This window comes from Portunus trituberculatus, chromosome 10, assembly GCF_017591435.1.
Source record: "Portunus trituberculatus isolate SZX2019 chromosome 10, ASM1759143v1, whole genome shotgun sequence".
Classification (NCBI taxonomy): Eukaryota; Metazoa; Arthropoda; class Malacostraca; order Decapoda; family Portunidae; genus Portunus; species Portunus trituberculatus.
Genome location: NC_059264.1, coordinates 12,505,335 through 12,528,995, shown reverse-complemented (window position 1 = coordinate 12,528,995; position 23,661 = coordinate 12,505,335). Strand labels below are relative to the sequence as shown.

Genomic DNA, 23,661 nt, shown 5'->3' with positions numbered 1-23,661 from the left:
CATTGCAGAGTGTTTTCAGACTTCTTGTGATTGTCAAACAATGATTGTGCACCATTAATAGGACAAAAAGCATTGTAACAGTCCATCATCTCTCTATCCTTAGAATGAAAGTGTTTATGAGAGGACAAAATGTTTTAAGATATCAGCATCCATCTTCTAATCAATCGCACTGTAAATGTAACCCATAATTATTGTGCTGCAGTTTGACCATCAATACTCTGTCATTGGTAAACTTCAGCGAATCAGGGAAAGTGATTTATCTGGGATGGCTTGAGAACCAAGGATGCTGATGTACTGAATTATATATATACACAACTAATAGTGGTACATTCAAAAGGAAGCATGACAATGTTTTTCCTACAAGTTGGAAACAGAGATAGGTATGTCTGTTACTACATTACTCCATATTTATCTGATACATTTTGAGTAATGGATTGATGGTCTCATTATTTTTTCTATAGACATGGAGTTAATAACTTGAATAACTGTTTTGCTTTTGCCACTCTCTTGTGTACTATACTTTGCTGTCGTTGCTTCATTTACAAAGTGTATCAGCTCCTCAGTGCTGCACCTCTGTTGGCCACCACACTAAGCACTAGCCAGTGGCCTACACCTCTACTGACAAGTGTGCACCAAGATGGCACATTCACCATTAGCAGAAAGCACATGCTCAGCTTCTGTGTCTGCTTCACAGCCTCAGTCTGCATGCTCGTTTCTGCCTCCTGTTTCGTACTAGTAATTTTAATGAATTTTACATAAAATTACAGCTGTGTCAATGTCTTGGCCAGATGAGAGCAATGTTGATGAAAGCACTGTTTACTGAGTCTGCTGCAGACAGTTCAACAAAAATATTGTTGGAAGTTGTCACTTGGTTTCTCAAAACATGTTTTATTCAATTGTTTTCTTAGAAACTCATGTTACACCAGTGTCAAAGAGTCAGTAACTACTGGCTTCACTAAAACATGGCAGGTACTCGTATTGACCCCGAATACTGATGCTTGTGCTTTTCTGATTCTAGTACAGATTGAACCTCCTTAATCCGGTATTCTTTCATCCGGCAACACCTGTAATCCAGCAAAATTTTTGTTTGCCGGAATTTTTTAATTGGCCGGAGTAATTTGCCGGACCGCTGCTACAATGCGGCGGCGCTGTACTGTGTTTTGGAGCCCGGGCATTCTGGGTCAAATTTGGATCAGTACCATGCTGCCGCTCATTGCAAGCACCACCCTTCAGGTGTATAAACATTTTTTTCTGTGATATTTGCCCCTAAACATGGCTTCCAAGCGACCAGGAAGTGATAGTGTTGTGTGTGAATCCAAAAAAAAGCGCAAACATATGACAATATCAGTGCAACAGAAAGTAGACCTGATGAGGAAGCTAGATAAAGTGCAGAGCCTATGCCAACAGTACAACATTGGCTCATCAACCGTCTATGATATAAAAAAGCAGAAGAATCAACTTCTCAAGTTTTACAATGAGTGTGAGAGCAAGAACATGGAGGTTCGTAGAACACTTAAGGAGGGTAAAACAGTGATTTAGACAGTGATCTCATACAGTGGTTTAAGCTTCGGTGCGCTGGTAATGTCCCTGTGTCCGGCGAGATGATAATGACGCAGGCAAAAATTTTCCATGCTGAACTTAATTTACAATAACGTGTTTCTATATGCTTCTGCATGTATATTTTCATGTACAACTACTATATATCAAAACAATATTACAGCTACACTTGTATAATGCAGGGTAAGTATATAGAGGGTGTTTTGGGGACCACCTATAGTTTGGAATTTTCCATGGTCCAGCAAGTCTAAGGTCCGGTGGTTGCCGGATTTGGGAGGTTCAATCTGTATTTGGATTTGGCTGCCTTGGTAAAAATTAAATATTCAAATAATTTGTTATTTATTCAATACAACTTTAGTAACCCAAGTTACATTTCACACACTCATGTGATGGAGCCTCCAACACACCTGCTGATGTACTGCAGTAATGAGTGATCTTTTACGATTTATGAAGTAATGCGTAATGAAGTTGGATTTTAGAGTGATGATGCTCATCTCTGGTATAAAATAGACTAATAAAAGTAAAAAGAATGAAAAAATAACAAATAAAAAAATATTCAATTGGTTCTCTCAAAATTACACTGACGTCATCAAAAAGTTCCCCACGACAGGGAATCTTGGGCACCATTTCTGAGAGCAGTGTTCCTAAGGAGTGGGCCCAGTGATCCCAGCACTAGTGCCACAGCTGAGATGCATTGTGGATGACTTCAGAGTGAGTTACACGAGATTATCCATACTCTTCCAGAACACAGTATTTCAACAATGGTAACGGCACACAAAGCATTCTTCATGTGGCTGTTCATGTGGCTATTCTATGAGACATGCCATCTGAACTTCAGTTGAGTTAGTACATATTTCTTTGTTTAAATGTCTTTTGCTGAAGCTTCTTTAATACCCTGTCGTCAAGTCACCCTTCTTTTACTTAAGGATACAAGGGCACTGATGTGCCAGAATGCTTTATCATTAGCTCCTTGCAGTGTCTACTCTTAATTCAACATCATGTGTCTAGGACAGCAAAGACTGTAATGTTTGCATTTTCATTTCTGTGTATCTGAGTAAAGCAAACTTAGCACATTACAGTACAAACTTGCTATGCTGAATCAGTTGGACAAACCCCATTTCAGTATATATAGTAATAGAGATCATTTGATCCTTGGAAAGACTTGTATGTCCCAGGCCTTATAGCACATCTAAACTCACTAATTTTTTTTTTCTTTTCACTACAGTATTGTATATTATATTATTAATGAATAAAGAATAATCTTCAGTGGTGTGTGTATGTATGTTATTGTCTGTTGTGCAACGAGCACAATCATAACAAGGTGTCCAGGCCTCCTCTCTGCAGCCTCTCCACCCTGCTCACAGTTCAATCTGAATGGCCTAGAACTAAAGCCTGACACCTTTACCTGGAGTATTGGGTTGGGCACTTTATATTTACTTACACCAACCAACCAAGGGTGTAGAAACTCTACCTATATTGGTTGAGTGGCTTGTAAGAGGTTCTGCTGAATAACAGGACGAAAGAGTTCTGTAAGTTTGAAAAGTTTGAGAATCACTGGTCTAGACAAAGCACCACACACTCACACACACCTCATTCATACTCTTAGCCCCATCAGCCCATCAGGAACAGGCCCTGGTGATGGTCAGGAGGCAGCCATCAGACAAACACTTTCACACTTGGGCTCAGAGACACAGGGTCACTACTGAAGTGATGGAATGTGGCTCACCACAGAACTTAGTAGTGCAGACAGCCGTGCCATTGTTACAGTGACAGTGATTACACTCTTTCTTCCATGATGGGTTTCCTCCACATTTTGGGCTATTTACTTCACCTGCATAGAAATAAACATTGGTTATATCTCAGTTTTACAAGTGTAAAGTACAATATTGTTATTTCAAGCTATGCACTGCCAAATAAATATCATTGAGTGATGCTACAGGAAGTTTACAATATATAGGAAGGAGAGTACAGAGCAAATGTGGATTTTGGAGTTGTTACTCTCTAATTAGAGTTTGAAGGCACAGATGTCTGAAGACATAAAGAGATATAAAGAGACAGAGAAGTAGATTGATAATACTTTCAAATCTAATTGGCAACTTTTGTCTACATGAAGACACACACACCTGGCCGACACATTCTCCTGGTGCACGCTGCCGCACTGCCCAGACACCTGCACCTGTTACAGTCCTTGAACCAGAAGTCAGTGTCTGAGTTGCCCTGGCAGACTGGCTCCACTGCTGGCCCTCGTGGCCCTGGTGGCCCTGGAGGACCTGCTGGCCTTGCCGGCCCCAAAGGTGTCCTGTGCACAGTGGCTATGGCAGGTCGGGCTGGAATTGGTCCTGAAACACAAGATTTAACAGCTAAAGTATATAGAATAATTTTACTGGTAATGATACTTCACTGATTTCTTCGGCAATGGCACTAGCACAGTTTGCTGCACAAGTGACGAGTACAGTATGTATATGGTGTCTAACTTCTTGGTTAGTTGTAAGGCATCCAGCTAACACACACTGTGATCCCATCAAGTTCAAATAATCTCATTCCCATTGTATAGAAATTGTATTAGTGTGTGCTCCTACAGGAATACAATCCCTAGGCTGATAATGAGGTTATGCTTCTTCTTAGTTTAGTGTTCCCTACAAATGAGGCAAATGAGGTAAATAATTTGGAGTTTATTGCTGAATCATTACTTGCATTGGTCTGGATGCAGAACAGTCTCTCTATGTAAAAAAAAATCTCATATAAGAACAAAAAATGTCTTTTAAGGTTGTAGTTATATAACAATGAAGGAAAGTTTGATGGTGTCAGTTCTTTCCATACCACATGTACTGTTTGAAGCAAAAGCTGTGGGATAGACAGTAGCCAGCACATGATCAGTGACAGGCCACCTTTGACAGCCAGCCAATCAGCACATCTGCTATCCCTACTTCCTTCCCATTCACTCTTGTGAGTATTTGTGTGGAAGGAATCAGTAGTTGGAGTGAAGCAAATGGCTCAGAGATTTCCAATCACTGTTTTTTTTTCAGCTTTTTGGTAACATTGCTTCCTTCACTTCTGGAGACAACACAACATATTTGAAAAATGCTGGACTATTGTAATGAACAAAAATATAACTATGACATGAAAATATTATAAATATTCCATCACTTCTTTGCTGACAGAGAAATCTTGCAAAACTATTCCTTAACTTACACCACAACACTTCCATTAGAGATGAGAAATTAATGGAGAAAAGGATTCATTCAGTTTAATTGGAGGGAGATACCAAAAGTCCTAACAGGGCAGTGCAGATGGAGTGTTTCTTGCTACACCCTGAGGCTTCCCTTGCCCTGGTGAGTCAACACTGCCATCCTTCACTACAGTAGTAATGAAGGAGATACCTGCGTGATGCTTCCCTTACCCTGGTGAGTCAACACTGCCACCCTTCACCCTGCACTACAGTAGTAATGAAGGAGGTGGCAGGCAGGTCTTTTGGAAGCTCTTGTTTTTACATTTCATTTTTTAAGTATCTTTTTGTCCTTGTATATTCACAGGCACATATTTCATAATCAGATTTCTTTATACAGATTTGTGGTGATGGTACAACTCAATCACTGCTCCAGCTAATATTCTGAATCATCTTGGTGTGTCTTCTCAAGCACTTTTGACAGGCTCTACAGAAAGTTATCTACATTGCAGAGTGTTTTTAGACTTCTTGTGATTGTCAAACAATGATTGTGCACCATTAATAGGACAAAAAGCATTGTAACAGTCCATCATCTCTCTATCCTTAGAATGAAAGTGTTTATGAGAGGACAAAATGTTTTAAGATATCAGCATCCATCTTCTAATCAATCGCACTGTAAATGTAACCCATAATTATTGTGCTGCAGTTTGACCATCAATACTCTGTCATTGGTAAACTTCAGCAAATCAGGGAAAGTGATTTATCTGGGATGGCTTGAGAACCAAGGATGCTGATGTACTGAATTATATATATACACAACTAATAGTGGTACATTCAAAAGGAAGCATGACAATGTTTTTCCTACAAGTTGGAAACAGAGATAGGTATGTCTGTTACTACATTACTCCATATTTATCTGATACATTTTGAGTAATGGATTGATGGTCTCATTATTTTTTCTATAGACATGGAGTTAATAACTTGAATAACTGTTTTGCTTTTGCCACTCTCTTGTGTACTATACTTTGCTGTCGTTGCTTCATTTACAAAGTGTATCAGCTCCTCAGTGCTGCACCTCTGTTGGCCACCACACTAAGCACTAGCCAGTGGCCTACACCTCTACTGACAAGTGTGCACCAAGATGGCACATTCACCATTAGCAGAAAGCACATGCTCAGCTTCTGTGTCTGCTTCACAGCCTCAGTCTGCATGCTCGTTTCTGCCTCCTGTTTCGTACTAGTAATTTTAATGAATTTTACATAAAAATTACAGCTGTGTCAATGTCTTGGCCAGATGAGAGCAATGTTGATGAAAGCACTGTTTACTGAGTCTGCTGCAGACAGTTCAACAAAAATATTGTTGGAAGTTGTCACTTGGTTTCTCAAAACATGTTTTATTCAATTGTTTTCTTAGAAACTCATGTTACACCAGTGTCAAAGAGTCAGTAACTACTGGCTTCACTAAAACATGGCAGGTACTCGTATTGACCCTGAATACTGATGCTTGTGCTTTTCTGATTCTAGTACAGATTGAACCTCCTTAATCCGGTATTCTTTCATCCGGCAACACCTGTAATCCAGCAAAATTTTTGTTTGCCGGAATTTTTAATTGGCGGAGTAATTTGCGGACCGCTGCTACAATGCGGCGGCGCTGTACTGTGTTTTGGAGCCCGGGCATTCTGGGTCAAATTTGGATCAGTACCATGCTGCCGCTCATTGCAAGCACCACCCTTCAGGTGTATAAACATTTTTTTCTGTGATATTTGCCCCTAAACATGGCTTCCAAGCGACCAGGAAGTGATAGTGTTGTGTGTGAACCAAAAAAGCGCAAACATATGACAATATCAGTGCAACAGAAAGTAGACCTGATGAGGAAGCTAGATAAAGTGCGGAGCCTATGCCAACAGTACAACATTGGCTCATCAACCGTCTATGATATAAAAAAGCAGAAGAATCAACTTCTCAAGTTTTACAATGAGTGTGAGAGCAAGAACATGGAGGTTCGTAGAACACTTAAGGAGGGTAAAACAGTGATTTAGACAGTGATCTCATACAGTGGTTTAAGCTTCGGCGCGCTGGTAATGTCCCTGTGTCCGGCGAGATGATAATGACGCAGGCAAAAATTTTCCATGCTGAACTTAATTTACAATAACGTGTTTCTATATGCTTCTGCATGTATATTTTCATGTACAACTACTATATATCAAAACAATATTACAGCTACACTTGTATAATGCAGGGTAAGTATATAGAGGGTGTTTTGGGGACCACCTATAGTTTGGAATTTTCCATGGTCCAGCAAGTCTAAGGTCCGGTGGTTGCCGGATTTGGGAGGTTCAATCTGTATTTGGATTTGGCTGCCTTGGTAAAAATTAAATATTCAAATAATTTGTTATTTATTCAATACAACTTTAGTAACCCAAGTTACATTTCACACACTCATGTGATGGAGCCTCCAACACACCTGCTGATGTACTGCAGTAATGAGTGATCTTTTACGATTTATGAAGTAATGCGTAATGAAGTTGGATTTTAGAGTGATGATGCTCATCTCTGGTATAAAATAGACTAATAAAAGTAAAAAGAATGAAAAAATAACAAATAAAAAAATATTCAATTGGTTCTCTCAAAATTACACTGACGTCATCAAAAAGTTCCCCACGACAGGGAATCTTGGGCACCATTTTTGAGAGCAGTGTTCCTAAGGAGTGGGCCCAGTGATCCCAGCACTAGTGCCACAGCTGAGATGCATTGTGGATGACTTCAGAGTGAGTTACACGAGATTATCCATACTCTTCCAGAACACAGTATTTCAACAATGGTAACGGCACACAAAGCATTCTTCATGTGGCTGTTCATGTGGCTATTTTATGAGACATGCCATCTGAACTTCAGTTGAGTTAGTACATATTTCTTTGTTTAAATGTCTTTTGCTGAAGCTTCTTTAATACCCTGTTGTCAAGTCACCCTTCTTTTACTTAAGGATACAAGGGCACTGATGTGCCAGAATGCTTTATCATTAGCTCCTTGCAGTGTCTACTCTTAATTCAACATCATGTGTCTAGGACAGCAAAGACTGTAATGTTTGCATTTTCATTTCTGTGTATCTGAGTAAAGCAAACTTAGCACATTACAGTACAAACTTGCTATGCTGAATCAGTTGGACAAACCCCATTTCAGTATATATAGTAATAGAGATCATTTGATCCTTGGAAAGACTTGTATGTCCCAGGCCTTATAGCACATCTAAACTCACTAATTTTTTTTTTCTTTTCACTACAGTATTGTATATTATATTATTAATGAATAAAGAATTATCTTCAGTGGTGTGTGTATGTATGTTATTGTCTGTTGTGCAACGAGCACAATCATAACAAGGTGTCCAGGCCTCCTCTCTGCAGCCTCTCCACCCTGCTCACAGTTCAATCTGAATGGCCTAGAACTAAAGCCTGACACCTTTACCTGGAGTATTGGGTTGGGCACTTTATATTTACTTACACCAACCAACCATAAGCAGTACCTCAGAGGCACTGCAGAGAGCAGAAATAGGACTTGAATCTTGCTCAGAGGGGCAACATTCTTTGCTTCTCAAAGGTTCCCTGGCTTATTTCATGCCTTCATGCTTCAAGGTGGGGCAACACTGTGGTCTGCCCTGTCATGCACCAAGTCACAGTAATACATCACCCACAGCTGTGTAGTTTCCTCATGAACAAAGGCCTAGTGTCTTCAAAAGTACCAATATATTTGGCGTGAATGTCCCAGGGTGCTCCTGTGCCTTAGGGAATCCTGGAGAAAAGCTGCTGTGAGAAAGCCATGGAGCAGAATGATGGTGACACTGTGTGACTCCCAGAGGACAGAGCAGAGCACTGAAGAGCAAAGTGGCCTGTAATGGAATGTGGTTCACGGGTTCCACTTGTGACCAGTGTCCACTGTCATGCTGCCCACCCAGGCAGGTTACATGGTTGGCTGTTCTAGGTGGGCAGGTGAGCAGGGATGGTGGAACTCATGCAGCAGAGGCAGAGGGATGGTGGCAGTGCAACAGTGACTGGTAAGTGTTACATGTTGTCAGTACACACCACAGCAGTGTGTCCATCAGTTCAGCACACACTAAGTCTACAATGTGGACGGTTCACAGGTGTTCATCATGGAGCCTCCACTCTTACATCTATGATGCGGGATCTTATCAGTGAGCACCCTGAGCAAGATTGTGGATGCGCATCTTTAAAAGGAAGCAACAAGAGAGTCTGTCTCTCCGGGTGCTCTACAAAGCCTCTCTGAGTCATGTTTTATCAATGGTGAAGGGGGTTGGAGAGGTGCCCTGCATGGAATCTTCACTATCTCTCTATCTTAATTGCGTTTGTTTTAAATTTATTTCTTCATCTCTCTCTCTCTCTCTCTCTCTCTCTCTCTCTCTCTCTCTCTCTCTCTCTCTCTATATATATATATATATATATATATATATATATATATATATATATATATATATATATATATATATATATATATAATAAACAGAGACAAAAATATGTGGTTGCAGTGAAGGATGAGAGAGAGAGAGAGAGAGAGAGAGAGAGAGAGAGAGAGAGAGAGAGAGAGAGAGAGAGAGAGAGAGAGAGAGAGAGAGAGAGAGAGAGAGAGAGAGAGAGGGGGGGAAGGTGAAGTCAAGGGAGAGCACTGAGGGAGAGAGAGTGAGGAAGAGGAGGAGGAGGAGGAGGAGGAGGAGGAGGAGGAGGAGGAGGAGTGCAGCACTAAAGGGAAGTGTAATGTTATTAATGGGTTGGCTCTTTCTTTCTTTCATCTTTTTGACTTAATGTTAAGGGAGGCCATCAGGCATACATGGTATCCTGCTGTAACACGCCTAGCCATGTCAGTACACGCGACAACAATCCTGTCTTATAAAGTGGACCTTTTATGGTTGTGAGAGGTTTGTCTGGAAGCCTCACAGTGTCCAGCAAAGCACAAATTCACATGATACAGCAAAGGTTTAGTGTACAGTGGTGTCCTCAATATACATCACATGTGACTTACACTCAATCCACTATCTGAAAACAAACATTTTATTCTTCTTTTGCTTATTCATCACTTGGGTGAGTACAACATTTAAACATATTTTTTTATACTTAAATGGTGCCTTTGCTAATGGAGAACACTTTGGTATGCAATATACAGTAAGAAACATTCTTTAGATGCATTTTATTGGACTTTTTATAAAAGCTTTTCTTTCTATAATAGCCTTACCATCTCACCAGTTTTTGCCTTCAACAGCATTTTGTGAAGGATTATGGTTACAGGCCAAGCTCACCAGAGTAGTAACATCTGCACTGTGGAGTGTCAGTGTAATGAAGTGAATATCATCTGACTAGAACTAAATAGTCAGCACAATGTCTTCACATTATGGTGCTCCAGACCTCTTTTGCATCACAACAATGTGCATTGGTGATGAGCATATTGTTAAATATCAGTGTGATTTTTTTACCTTTCATCTTCCTAACAAACCACTTGTCATTTGTGTAATTTTACCAATGATATGTGTATGGCTTATCATATCAAGTCAGAACTACTCAAACACTATCTCAATTTGCATGCCTCTAGTCCATCTACTCTGCTATGTACCTCACCCAACTGTTTACTGGCTGTGGTCACTCACTGCATCACAACCACAAGCCCAGTGTTCTCAACTTGCATTTCTCATTTCCTAAACTCACCACAGAACTTGGTGGTGCACACAGCTCTGCCACCCACACAGTGGCAACGGTTGCAGTCCTTCATCCATGATGGGTTTCCCTCACACTCAGGCTGGTCGTCCTTCACACCTGTTAAAAAAGAAGTACTGTACAGTAATTCTACCATACCAGATATTTTTGCCAACACAAACAAAGGCTGCACCTTGATAATCTTTGCAATGAATTGTTACACCTTCATGTTCATGTTTACATATGACAAACAAATGGAAGCCACATAATAGTTGTGTGTTCAGAATGAGATGATGATAAATGAATGACAAGACACGAATAAGTAGAAACTCTTCAGCCATTACCTTAAAGGGAATCTTTAAACAATTAGTATTAGGAAGAGAAAGACAAAAAGATTGATATTCTTATAGCAATTAGAGCCATAAGTCATTGCCATCATTACTCTAACCAGGTGTTACTCTTAGTGTGTTTATGCCATACAGTCCTGGAGGGCACACAACACTGGGGCCACAAAAACAACACATCATCTTCCACTACATAATTCATTATTACAAGGGAAATTTATTTTCTGAGATTGTACCAAGAAAAATCTGAGATAAACACTTTTGATTGATTATTCTTCCAAACTACATCATTACTCTTCTTGTTCTCTGTCCTTCTCTCATTTTTTTTCTTTAGCTGCATTTCTCATTGCTTTCTCCTTTTCCCTTTCTTCCTGGTTCCTAGCCCTCTTTATCCAAATGTTGTTGCATTCTGTATCTCCAGCCAGTTTTCCTGTGTTCACCAGTACTTCTTCAACCCCTACTTGGGATCTTTTTAATGGCCGTATGGCTTGCAAATGTCTACTTTATCTTTTATTTGATGTGTGAAGGTGATTGGGTAATACAACAAGGAAGAGAAAGGTCTCAAACAAGTGCAAGAGAAAGGAGTGTTATGTGTGACTCACCCTCCAAACACTGTCGCTTGGTGCACGCTCCGACTCCATTACGACAATTGCACCAGTTGCAATCCTGCCTCCAGCGGTCAATGCCTAGCTCACCCTGGCACTCTGGCTCATTTGGTACTTGTGGTGTTCTTGGCTCCTGATTGGGAGTGGCTGGAAAAGACAACAAGTGCCTCAGAAAATTACAACATTGTACTGAAATGAAGGAAACAAGTTTTAAATTTTAAATGAGCACACTTTCTTCACAGAGACAAACAAAAGTTCATTCAAAACATGAGTAGTCCACTCACTAGCTGGGTATGAATATTTGTATGCTTGTATCCACAGGTTTTTATTTTTGTTTATATGAGGAGAGAGAGAGAGAGAGAGAGAGAGAGAGAGAGAGAGAGAGAGAGAGAGAGAGAGAGAGAGAGAGAGAGAGAGAGAGAGAGAGAGAGAGTATGTGCAAAGGCATATCTGGAACTCATGTGGTTTGAGTGAAGCAGAGAAGGAATCCCTCCCTAAGACTCACCACAGAGGCGCTTGGTGCAGGCACTCATGCCATCAATGCAGCGGCAAATGTTGCAGTCGTCAGTCTTCCACACAGAGCCATCTTCACAGGTGGGTCCCTCGTGAACGTAACCTGACACATACAGTAACATTACCATGAATTATTTAAGGCCAATAAAGGCACAGAAAATAACACAGTGAATGATCTTAACCCTTCAATACTACGGCACATTTTCTACCTTGAGATTTGTGTACAATTAGACCATTTTATTGACATTAAGAAAGGTCTATAAAGATCAGAAGATTAATGATCAGAGTCTTCATTATTTCACTCCCCCAACATGGATTCCTAAAGCTGTATAAAATCACCAAATAGTAAGCAGAATGAATATGGAAACATGGCATGGTACTGAAAGGGTAATGGGTAGCAAGAAAAAGTAAGAGGATGGTGGAGAATGAGGAACAAGCTCTGAATCATCCAAGGTTTTAGCAAGTTTTGAGTGAAATTTCAGCTTTACAAATAAAGATGAGTTGGCAGTGGTGCTATCAGGTTAAAACAGAGGAGAGAAAGATATAGAAACAAAGTTAATAGAGATATTTTTGTCACAGTCCCAGAAGACACCTGAGGAGTTAGATTTTGAAAGATTTTGACATTTTCTATTGATGAAGCTATTGATGAAGACAGTTTTGGCTAGTTTGAAAACACATTTGGTATGATTCTGGGTAGAAATATGAAGTGAATAAAACTCAGGTGATGGAAAGCTCAAGTACTTTTGTGTGCCACCTTTCTGCCATGTCTAGTATGAGAACAGACTGAATTAAATGAAAATTTGAAAAGTTTAGGGCAAGGGTTGGGAATCCTTGGTTCATACAGGACTTAATTGCTTCTGGAGAGAAAGCACAGGTTACATTTTTTTTTCCTTACTCTTCCTGCTGTCCATATATCCATACTTCTCTTCTTCCTAGAGTCAAGGGGTTGGCATCATGTACAAGTTTCGTACAATTGTTTTTCTCCTTTGCAACTTTTACTTTTTTTTTTCTTTTTATATACCATAAGGGCTTTTCATGGGAATTTCCAGGCTAAAGGAGACATCTTATCTGAAAGCTCACTTGTTAGGGAACCACTACCACAAGTAAGGAAGCACAACCTTCACTCAGATTTTGGCAGGATTCAAACCCATGCACTTGGAGATCCCTCGGGCCCCATAGCGTGAGTGGATCTACTGTACTACTGTGTCCCATAGTCTATGAATTCAATAGACTTTGATCATTTGCAATTCTAAAGCAACTCCATCCTGCTATTTCGCCTTTTGTCTTCTCATCAAACTTCTTCCTCCAACTAATTTTCTCCCAACTCCTTTTAATCAGTTTCTGGTAATTTTGCTTTACTATACGTATGGCCAAATCATCTCATTTTCTTATATCTGTAATATTCTACTGATATATTATTCTAAATACAAGTATGTTGATACTCAATACATTGTCAATGATGAGAATGGGATGCTTCTTATGCTCAACTATACAGCATTACAGGTATGTGGAGGTGTTACGCTTTGTATTCTCATTCATCTGTGGACATTATCTAGCCAACTTTTTAAAAGGCTACATTAGAAGTTATGTTTAGAGCTTTCTTGACTGTAGATTGCAATGATAGCTTAATGGGCAGCAGGAAAAATGATTGAAGCTTTCAGGAGTGTTTTCATGATAGTATTCATAGTTCAATCGGGATTCTTCATCATCAATGGAGAAAGAGACACTTAACTGTGAGAAGCCAACTTATCATCTTTGTGGTATCTTACAAGTTCTCATTAGAAGATAAAGCATTTAAGAAGGGAAGTGTGTGCATTGCAGCCACTACTCAGAACACACAAGACCTGCCGCTCACCAGGGATGCATGCCATCAGAGTACAGAAGGAGCTCCTGCCATCATCAGAACACCCACACCAGTTACAGTCCACCAGCCAGCGGGAGCCAGGGACACACATTGCATCCTCCGGCAAGTTGTCAAAAGGACCAGCTGTGGAAAAAGGATGATGATAATAATAATAATAATAATAATAATAATAATAACAATAATAATAATAATAATAATAATAATAATAACAATAATAATAATAATAATAAGAAGAAGAAGAAGAACAATGAAAATAATAATAATAATAATAATAATGATAATAATGATAATAATAATGATAATAATAATAATAATAATAATAATAATAATAATAATAATAATAATAATAATAATTATACATAATACATAAGCTTAAATAAGTACAGTGAAGCCTCAATACTTGAATGTCTTTGAGGTCAAACTTTTCAATATTCGAATGCAAGAGTTCAACTTGGTACTCAAAGAAATATCTGGTACTCGAACATTCTGACACCAGTAATACAGCCGAAATACCGGTAGTCCAGTATACCTGATAATAGTGCACATCCCTAGTCCCACCGCAGTGATGAGAACAACAACATTCTCCTGCTATCTGTCTCTAGTTTTTCATTTAGAAAACGTGGTACAGTGGAACCATGCACGCTTTGGGGTCCGAGGGGTCTCCAAGCGCACGGGTTCCAATCCTGTCCACGGTTTGAGTGTAGGTTGGGCTTCCTTACTCAAGGCAACGGTTTCCTAGTGGGTGGACTTTGAGGTACCCTAAAAAGTATCCCGTGAAAAGCCCACATGGTGTTAAAAAAAAAAAAAAATGAGGTTTATTAGAGGTAAAAATAAGGAACCTATTGAGAGTGCAAGTGTTAGTGAGCCAAACCTCTCCATTAGTTGGCTCAGAGGAATCACACCATAACCAAACACCGAACCTACACCAAATGAGACAACCTGAACTAACCATGACCTACTCTAATTTAACCTAAACTAGCCAAACTTAACCTGTACCCTGCCATCAGTCCCCTGCACCCAGCCTGTACACCCTGTGGAATACACCTCTACACCCTTGAATACTTACTCTGTGGGCAGGCTTTCTTGGTACAGAATCCACGGCCCTCGGCACATCGACACCAGTTGCAGTCTTTCTTCCAGCGAGATGATCCGTGACACTCCAAGATTCCATCCTCCCGTGCCTGGTCCTCATCCCCTGCAGCAAAGGCCACACCATGACTCAATGTGGTTTATTGGTGATTGTAAAGTTGTTGAGTGACTGTGTCTATACAACTGTCCCTCTTCACAGCACTGCAAAGCTTTACCAGTGATTTTTGTCTTATCTACCCAATAGCTTGGCATATTTAATGAGATAATTTGTTTTTGTGTTTTGTTTATAATTTCAAGTGACAGCATTTTATTAATTTCTTTGATATCTTATTGTTTAGTACTAAATCTTTACTTTGTATAAGTCTACTTTAATTAAGACACTGCTGTACTTTTTGTATGGTTAAGGCATATTCATTTTTACATCAACTGTACTTTAAAACTGAATACGTAGAAGTCCATATGTGAATTAATAAACTGCTTTGGATTAAGATCTTAACAAAGGTAGAAAAAAAAAGGAATCAGGATGTGACATGTGAGAATATCGACATGTTACTGCCTTTTCTAGTTTTTTCTGTCTTGAATATTTTGCACATTAAGAAAGTATAGCTCTGGGTAACTGAACAAAACCCAAATGAAGTCTATACAAATTATTGGCTCCATCAGACAGCAGTGTCTTTGGTTGAGTGGCAGCAACACTCACAGTTTAAACAGGCCATCTCTGTGCAGGCGCCCTTCCCTCCCCGACAGGTGCACCAATTGCACTCCACACGCCACCGGGAGCCTTCCTTACACTCTGCACTCTCCACCTGCACTTCCACAATCTGCTGCTCTGGACCAAGTTGATCTGGGGTGGAAAGGTACACTTTTACTGGTGTAAAGGAGACACACGACAAGATAAGGCAGTGGTTCTCAAAGTGGTCGATATCCACCCAGGGGTTGATGGGGCTATCCAAGAGGTCAATGAATATCCAGGGGGTCAGAAAGGATCAATGAATAAGCAGAGGGAGATAGTGAATATTACTGCTGGGGTGGAAGGAACCATTGAAGCTTCTATCTGGAAAATCTATAATCCAGATTATAATTTGTAAAAATCTGAATAAAATCAGGTAACATTAGATTAATAAAAATAAACAAGTTCTTGAATTCAAACCATATGCAATAATTTTTCAGTGATTGATATTGACAAATTTAAGCAGCGCTGGCAACACTACCTTCAACCAACCCTCATTGTCTCACACCTCTACTGTCTATTCCTTTCAAGAGAGAAATATAAAAACCTTGCAAACTAAACTGGCCACTGTTTTAGATACACCATGCAGTTAGCAAGTTCAGAAGAGCAGTTGCAATAAAAATAGTGGTAGGTTGTAGTAAGAGATGCAACACTGTAGTGGTGAAAAAGAGGCTGAAGACAGTCAATAAGAGAAGAGGAGTTCATAAGATGAAAAGCTCTTGATTCCAGCCTATCCAAAAGAACTGTGTGAATGGAACACCCCCAATGCATGTGAAGAGTACTCCATAAATGGGCAGATAAGGCTCTTGTACAGAGTGAACAGTTTGGCTGAGAAAAACTGGCAGAGATCCCTTGGAAAACCTAACTTCACGGAAGTAGTTTTAGCAAGATTATCAAAAGGGAACAGCAAAAGTTTCACCAAAATCTCTAAGAGGAGGACCAAGACTTGGAAAGGAAAGCCAGATTATCAGATAGAAGGTGTGTAAGAGCAAGATTGATGGTGATAATAGGAGAGGGAGGCCATTTTGAAGATGGGTAGGGTAAAGGAGTACATGTATGAGAGGTGTTTGTAGAGGCCAAGGGATTGAACAAGCAAGAAGGGACCATCAGAAAAGAATGAGGTGGAGGATGTTCACTCATAGCCATGCACTTGGAATACACCTGGACAGAGTGAAATGTCAAAGATACATAGATAGATTGAACAAAGCTTTTCCCCTCATAAAAGAGTTCAAAGACAGTATTTTAAATGTCTGACTCTCAGTTAAGATGTCAAAACAGATGGTGGCTGTTGGCACTGATGAGCTTAAAATACAATGTCTAGTAAGATTGTACACTGCATTACATTGTACATTCAAAGTACATCTCACTTCAAGATCAGGGGAGCCAAAACTAATTGTGATTTGGATGACCATTAGATATTATGTCTGGTAAAAGTTCCAGGGCATCAAAGCAAATATTCATAATTCCCATCTTGTTTTTGCCTTGACTGCTTATTATGTATTAACTCACTCACAATAAAAGATAAAATATGCATTCACATACTACACTGGAAGCACATGTTCCAAAAATAGGTTAGGCAAAATGGCACCAGTGATAAGCTTTGTGCCAATAAAGTAAAATCACAACAGGAAGCATAATATAAATCCAAAAACTAAAATCTACTAAAACTTTAAATCCTGTTTAATAAAAGTTTCAGAATAAAAGTATCTTTTCTTTCTACAGCAACATGAAAGCAGCTGGAAACTGACACAGGTGTGAACTAAACAAATCTTAATTTTTTCCTTTATTGTTTTTACATTCATGAAATATATAATTTCATTCTAGTATTCTACTTTTTCTTCACTAACAAATTTAGTCTACATTTTTATCTCTTACAGAGGTAAAATGTTGCCTCTTCACGGCTTACAATGACACATACTGCTGTCTGATCATCAGGGTGTCAACCATATGATAGAGAATGTTATGTGCGTGTGTGTGTACTAATGCAGTTACAAGGCAGCAGGAACCATGCTGTGAAGATGCTCCATGTGAAGAGAGTCATAAGTCACAGATAAGCTTGATATCAATGCACCAGTGACTTTAGGCTAGCCTTGACTCTCCTCTCAACACAAAAGCAGAAGCAAAGCAACACTTCAAAACCTTATGAAAGTCATAACACCCCTCCGAGGCTCCACCTGCCACTCACCACAGTGCTTGGCGGTGCACACAGCTCGGCCACCAGCACAGCGGCACGTGTTGCAGTCATCCTTCCAAGTGGGGCTGCCCTCACACTGTGGTTCTGGATCCTGCTGACCTATCAAACAAGACAACTCATTACCTTCAGTGGTCTTCGGCCTGTATTCTCTTATCCTAAAAACATCAAATAAAACACCACACTACATTCAGTTGTTTTTGGTCAGTATTCTCTTATCCTACATACATTTTCTAGGCTCTACTGGATGTTACTGGTGTTCTCAGGAATGCTTCCATGATTTTAATGGCTGTTTAACAGGATTTAAATAAAGTTATTGGTATTGGCAAGTGTGCTTTCATGATTCTAATGATAGTGTTTAAGAGGTTATAACAGTTTTCAAAGGGTTTTTTATGAAAATTTACAATCCTTGTTCATTTATTCTTCTAGTGTGTGTGTGTGTGTATTTACCTAGTGTGTGTGTGTGTGTGTGTGTGTGTGTGTGTGTGTGTGTGTGTGTGTGTGTGTGTGTGTGTGTGTGTGTGTGTGTGTGTGTGTGTGTGTGTATTTACCTAATTGTATTTACCTAATTGTAACATACGGGAAAAGAGCTATGCTCGTGTTGTCCCGTCTCCATATCTATTAATGTCCAGCTTTTTCTTAAAATCATGAATATTCCTTGCGTTGACCACTTCCACGTCTAAACTATTCCATGCTTCCACCCTTCTATGAGGGAAGCTATATTTTTTCACATCTCTCCTATAAGTGGCCATTTTTAGTTTTTTCCCATGCCCTCTCGACATTCTTTCATTCCACATACACAGATCTTCCCTATCCATTTTTTCCATGCCAATCATCACTCTGTATATTGCTATCAGGTCTCCCCTTTCTCTTCTGTTTTCCAGGGTCGGAAGTTGCATTCTTTTCAGTCTGTCTTCATAAGTCAAATCTCTTAAGTCAGGCACCATTTTTGTTGCAGCCCTCTGTGTGTGTGTGTGTGTGTGTGTGTGTGTGTGGATATATGTCTGTGTACAAACATTATTCATTAATTCAAAGAAAACCTGAACATTTGCTATCAAAGCATGGAACGTTATGAGATAAACTCAGTTCTGCATAAAACAGAAACAGGCGGATACAATGAACATGCTCAACAAAATAATCTAAAGTAAAGAAAAAAAGTATGTGATAACACTGCATTAGAAAACATAAAACATAAGAGCATAAGAAAGTAAAAGAAAAAGCGAAAACCCATCAGATCTACATTTATTCATCTCCACCCGGTGTCCTAACTCATAAATGTCGAATCTTCTTTTAAACCTGCCAAGTGACTCAACACAATTAACTAATATGACATAAGAGCACAAATAGACAAGGTGAAAACTTTTGGCACACAGCTTTTCATAAAAAAATCAATCTAATCTTCTTTTCAAGCTTCCTCATGACTCGCACTAACACTCTGTATGAGGTAAGAGTGATGGCTTCACTGGCTCAAGTGCAGCAATTTCTACTAAGTTTAATCTAGACAAGAAAGGAAAGTGGTCAGATGAGACCCTACGTAAGTGCACATCACAGCCCGTCATCACCTTGTACAGTCCTAACCACCAACAGACAGCAGAGAGAGCACAATGAGGCAAATACCTTCAGGACACAGTTGTCGGGAGCACCTCACTCTCCCCTCATTGCAGGAGCACCAGTTGCAGTCCTTCCTCCAGCGGTCAACCAGTGGGCGTCCCTCACACTCAGGAGCATCAGGATCACTAGGGAGTTCTGTAAGGGAGGGAAGTTGTATTAACTCTTTCAATACCACGACATGTTTCCATATTCATTCTGCTTATATATATTTGGTGATTTTATACAGCTTCAGAAACTCATGTGGGGATTAAGATAAAGAGTACTGTGGCCATTAATCTTCTGATCTCTATAGACCCTTCCTAACGTCAATAAGATCATCTAATTGTACGCAAATCTCAAGATAAAAATGTGTCGCAGAATTGAAGAAGTTAATTTGGTCTTACATTTGAAGGAGACTGGCAAAGGGCTGATAAAGGGCATAAAGAATAAATAATAGCAATAAAATAGGATGAATAAATAAGCAAGTAAATAAATAAATAAATACTGAATAAGTGAAAAAAACATGGTCGTAAATTATAACACACAGAATGGAAAAAGAAATGAGGTGGAAAAAAGTGAGGCAAGGAGGTAAGAAGAAAGATGAATAAAAAGGCTGGAAAAGATGACAACCAATACAATGTGCTATAGTACTGTGATGTTGTCCTAATTTACAATGGAAGAAGACTGGAAAATCAAAAAGGATGCAAGTGATGAATATTAATATGTTTTGCCACAGAGTTCATCTTGTATCAGGAGGAAATCAGCAAAGGATAACAATAAAAGGAAAATACACAAATAGGAAACACATGGATTAAGAAAACACAAAAATCAACAAGTACTCTCCCAAGTCTAATTTTTCCTTGTCATGCCAGATTTGAATTACTCTGCCCATGAATGTCTCTTCTTTTAGGTAAGTGTGTTGCTGTTGCCCTTCATTGCTCAGTTTCCTTGTTAATATGCCTAAAACTTCACATAAGTCAATAAGTACTCCCCCTTAACCTTTCCTCATCATGCAAATTTGAATTACTCTGCCCGTGCTTGCCTCTTCTTTATAGACAAATTTGTTGCTGTTGGCCTTCATTGCTCAATTTCCTTCTCAATATACCTAAAACTTCTACTTCCACATCTAATTAAAGACCATAATCATGTCTACTTTGTCTATATCCTTCCTCTAGCTTAGGAACTCAAAATTTCTCCACCTTCCTCCTTAATTCTTACATTTCTTGTGTCTCTGAGATAATACTGTATATACATTTTTCTTCTTCAGGTTACGGCTGCTGACATTGTATACTGAACAGTAAACGTTATAATAGAGAGCTTGTATGATCTAAACAAACCCAGAATTAATAAAAGTCCTTGGCTGAAATCTTTGTACAGCATTTATATTCCTTTATGATGAAAGATAGACCAAGTTATGTACCTATTGAAGGTAGCTGTGTGTGGCATTGAGTTTCATTTTGAATTATGAACTTATGTGATTGGCAGATAATTATGATTATGACAATGATGAAAATCTGTTGGTCACCCAGCCAACCTTTCCCCTACTGAAAGAGCTCAGAGCTCATACTGACCGATCTTCAGGTAGGATTGAGACCACATTGCACACCACACACACCGGAAAAGCGAGGCCAAAACCCCTTGAGTTACATCCTGCACCTATTTACTGCTAGATGAACAGAGGCTACACATTAAGAGGCTTGCCTATCTGCCTCGCCGCTCCCATGACTCAAACCCAGGCCCTCTTAATCGTGACACGAGTGTGCTAATCACTACACTACACTGTGTGTGTGTGTGTATGTGTGTGTGTGTCTTCTTATGTATCTAATTGTATTTTTGCAGGATTGAGTGAATTTCGTAATGTCTATTTCTTAAGTTAATTTCTCACGTGTATTAATCTTAAAAGCTGTACAGACACTGTGTGCAAGTGTTTCTAAATCAACACACACACACACACACACACACACACACACACACACACACACCGTAGTGTAGTGGTTAGCACGCTCAATTTACAATCGAGAGGGCTGGGTTCGAGTCCCGGTGCGGTGAGGCAAATGGGCAAGCCTCTTAATGTGTAGCCCCTGTTCACCTAGCAGTAAATAGGTACGAGATGTAACTCGAGGGGTTGTGGCCTCGCTTTCCTGGTGTGTGGAGTGTGTTGTGGTCTCAGTCCTACCTGAAGATCGGTCTATGAGCTCTGAGCTCGCTCCGTAATGGGGAAGACTGGCTGGGTGACCAGCAGACAACCGTGGTGAATTACACACACAAATAGACAAATAATTCAATAAATATCTTTCATACTGATTTTTTCCTCCTTCCCTGTTTTCCTCCTTCATTCCCTTGATCTCTGCCTCCTGTGACCCTGTCTTTCACCACTCCCCCACCCATAACTCCTTCCCCTCCCTTATTTGCTTAATCTTTTAAAACACATCAAAATCTTGATTGATTTTTTCTATCTCCACCTTTGAGCTTAGTCTCGATATGTGGTGTAAGTTTGCAGTATATTCCTTCAATACACCACTGAAAGCACAAGGAACACCATATTATTTTTAACCTTTCATTATTTACACATTAATTTTCAGTCAGTTGAATGATTTGAAGTTACAATTTATTCACTATTTATTCTAAGCAATAGCAGCATTACCCATGAGCTACGAAAAGGTACTAGAGAAAGTGCCCACTGAAGGTTCCTGTCCTTGAGAGCTGAGCCAAAAGGAACAAAATTATCCACAATTAGCGAAATGTCTTGGCACCTTCTTCAAACAGTTGTGGTCATAGGTAGGTAGGGGAAGATTAAGAAGTAGACAGGGAGTTCCACAGGTTGCCTAATTGTGTAGCTCATCCATTACCAGTTCAAAAGTTGATCTAATCCTCTCCAGAGAATGCATCTTTCTTTCTCCTCCCATCTGTGACTACAAGACACTAGGGAAGAACAAAGTCATCTTCGCGGCTTGGGAAATGTTACACTCTTACATTTGCACTGAACGTTCTGCCTCAATCTTACATCCGCTTATCTCCTTTCATTACAATCACTTACCGTTGAAAAAAAAAAAAAAAATCAACATATCAGAGGATTTGTTGACACAGTCCTTGCTTCATACATTGCCACACACTGTCATGCGTGTGTTTTTGCATAGCACACACACACACACACGTGAGTCATATAATAGCATCCTTCCTACTCATTTCCTCCTTCACTCTTTCCCCGAGTCCCTGCCTAGTGCCTTATGTTTCCCTGCTCCCTACGTCATTTCCTCCCTTTCTCGCATCCCATTGCCACCCTTCCTTGTTAATACATTTATATAGAGGCTTACATACGACTTTATTTTCCTCTTTCTTCTCTAACTTCGGCTTTTCCGTTTGATCAAAATATTGTGGTGCAAGTTTTGGTTGAAATCAAATGCACTGCATTGCGACAACAGCTGAGGAGCATAGCTTAGGTAAGGACTATCGGTGGTATTATTTGTTCTTTCAACTTACTCCACAGGAAGCAATAAAGAAAAAAGTAGGAATGAAAGTGATATAAACGATCCAAGCTCCCTCATGTCATGAAAGCTTAAGAGTGTCATTTTATACTTAGAATTTTTGACAAGGAGTATATTTTTTAACAATTTGTCAGTGATAATGCTCATCTTTGACAACTGTGCTATCTTTCTACATCGAAGGAAGTTGTTCAAAAGTTCTGTAAACTCTCACCGAACCTCAGTTGTCAGTACTAATGTGTGATCAGTGGTCGCCGCCGTCCGCCATTGCTGTCTGCTACCGCTGCCGCTGGCCTTCTACTGACTGCTGACTGTTGAGTATCTACTAAATAGGTTGTCAATCGCGTTGAACGAGAAATTATGACAGAATCAATTTCCATCATACCTGTTATAATATCAGACATACTCAATGTATAAAAAGAAACCGTAATTTTCGCAAACACCATCTTGACAGTGTGTGTGGAGCACCTCAAACTATGATGTGTCTTGTCTCAACACTGCCCTTCCTTCTTTAAAGGGTGTAGACTGTAGAGGAAGGTATTATAGTTTTCAAGAACACTTACACTATTATTTAGCGGGAGTTTAACAAGGAGAACGTTCTATCAAGAGCAGCCTACGCAGATGCATATATGGGTAGGGCCTGTGTTTTCATTAGAGCCCTAGACATTAACAAGCCTGTTGTGTGTGGTGGTTATAGAGTAGGTATAAATAAAGCTGCGCGGGTCCATATGGTCAAATAGGCTTCAAACCTGCCCTGTCTATGGGGGTACATGGTGGGAACCAAACCGGTCGCGTCTATATAATTATGACCTTTCAAAAGTCTTTGTGAGAAAGTAAA

At 39.7% G+C, this 23,661-nt stretch overlaps 1 protein-coding gene across 1 annotated transcript in view; it reads right to left on the bottom strand.

The window, feature by feature from the left end:
• Positions 1-23,661, bottom strand: part of LOC123502143 (kielin/chordin-like protein) — a 71,634-nt gene that overhangs the window by 40,472 nt on the left and 7,501 nt on the right. Inside the window, exons 2-11 of the mRNA XM_045251363.1 lie at positions 19,369-19,497; positions 17,746-17,853; positions 15,531-15,674; positions 14,808-14,936; positions 13,733-13,864; positions 11,870-11,980; positions 11,362-11,511; positions 10,428-10,535; positions 3,681-3,896; positions 3,284-3,388 (exon numbers count right to left, since the gene is read on the bottom strand). Of these exons, the coding sequence (XP_045107298.1) occupies positions 3,284-3,388; positions 3,681-3,896; positions 10,428-10,535; positions 11,362-11,511; positions 11,870-11,980; positions 13,733-13,864; positions 14,808-14,936; positions 15,531-15,674; positions 17,746-17,853; positions 19,369-19,497 (1,332 nt within the window). The remainder of the gene's footprint in view (positions 1-3,283; positions 3,389-3,680; positions 3,897-10,427; positions 10,536-11,361; positions 11,512-11,869; positions 11,981-13,732; positions 13,865-14,807; positions 14,937-15,530; positions 15,675-17,745; positions 17,854-19,368; positions 19,498-23,661) is intronic.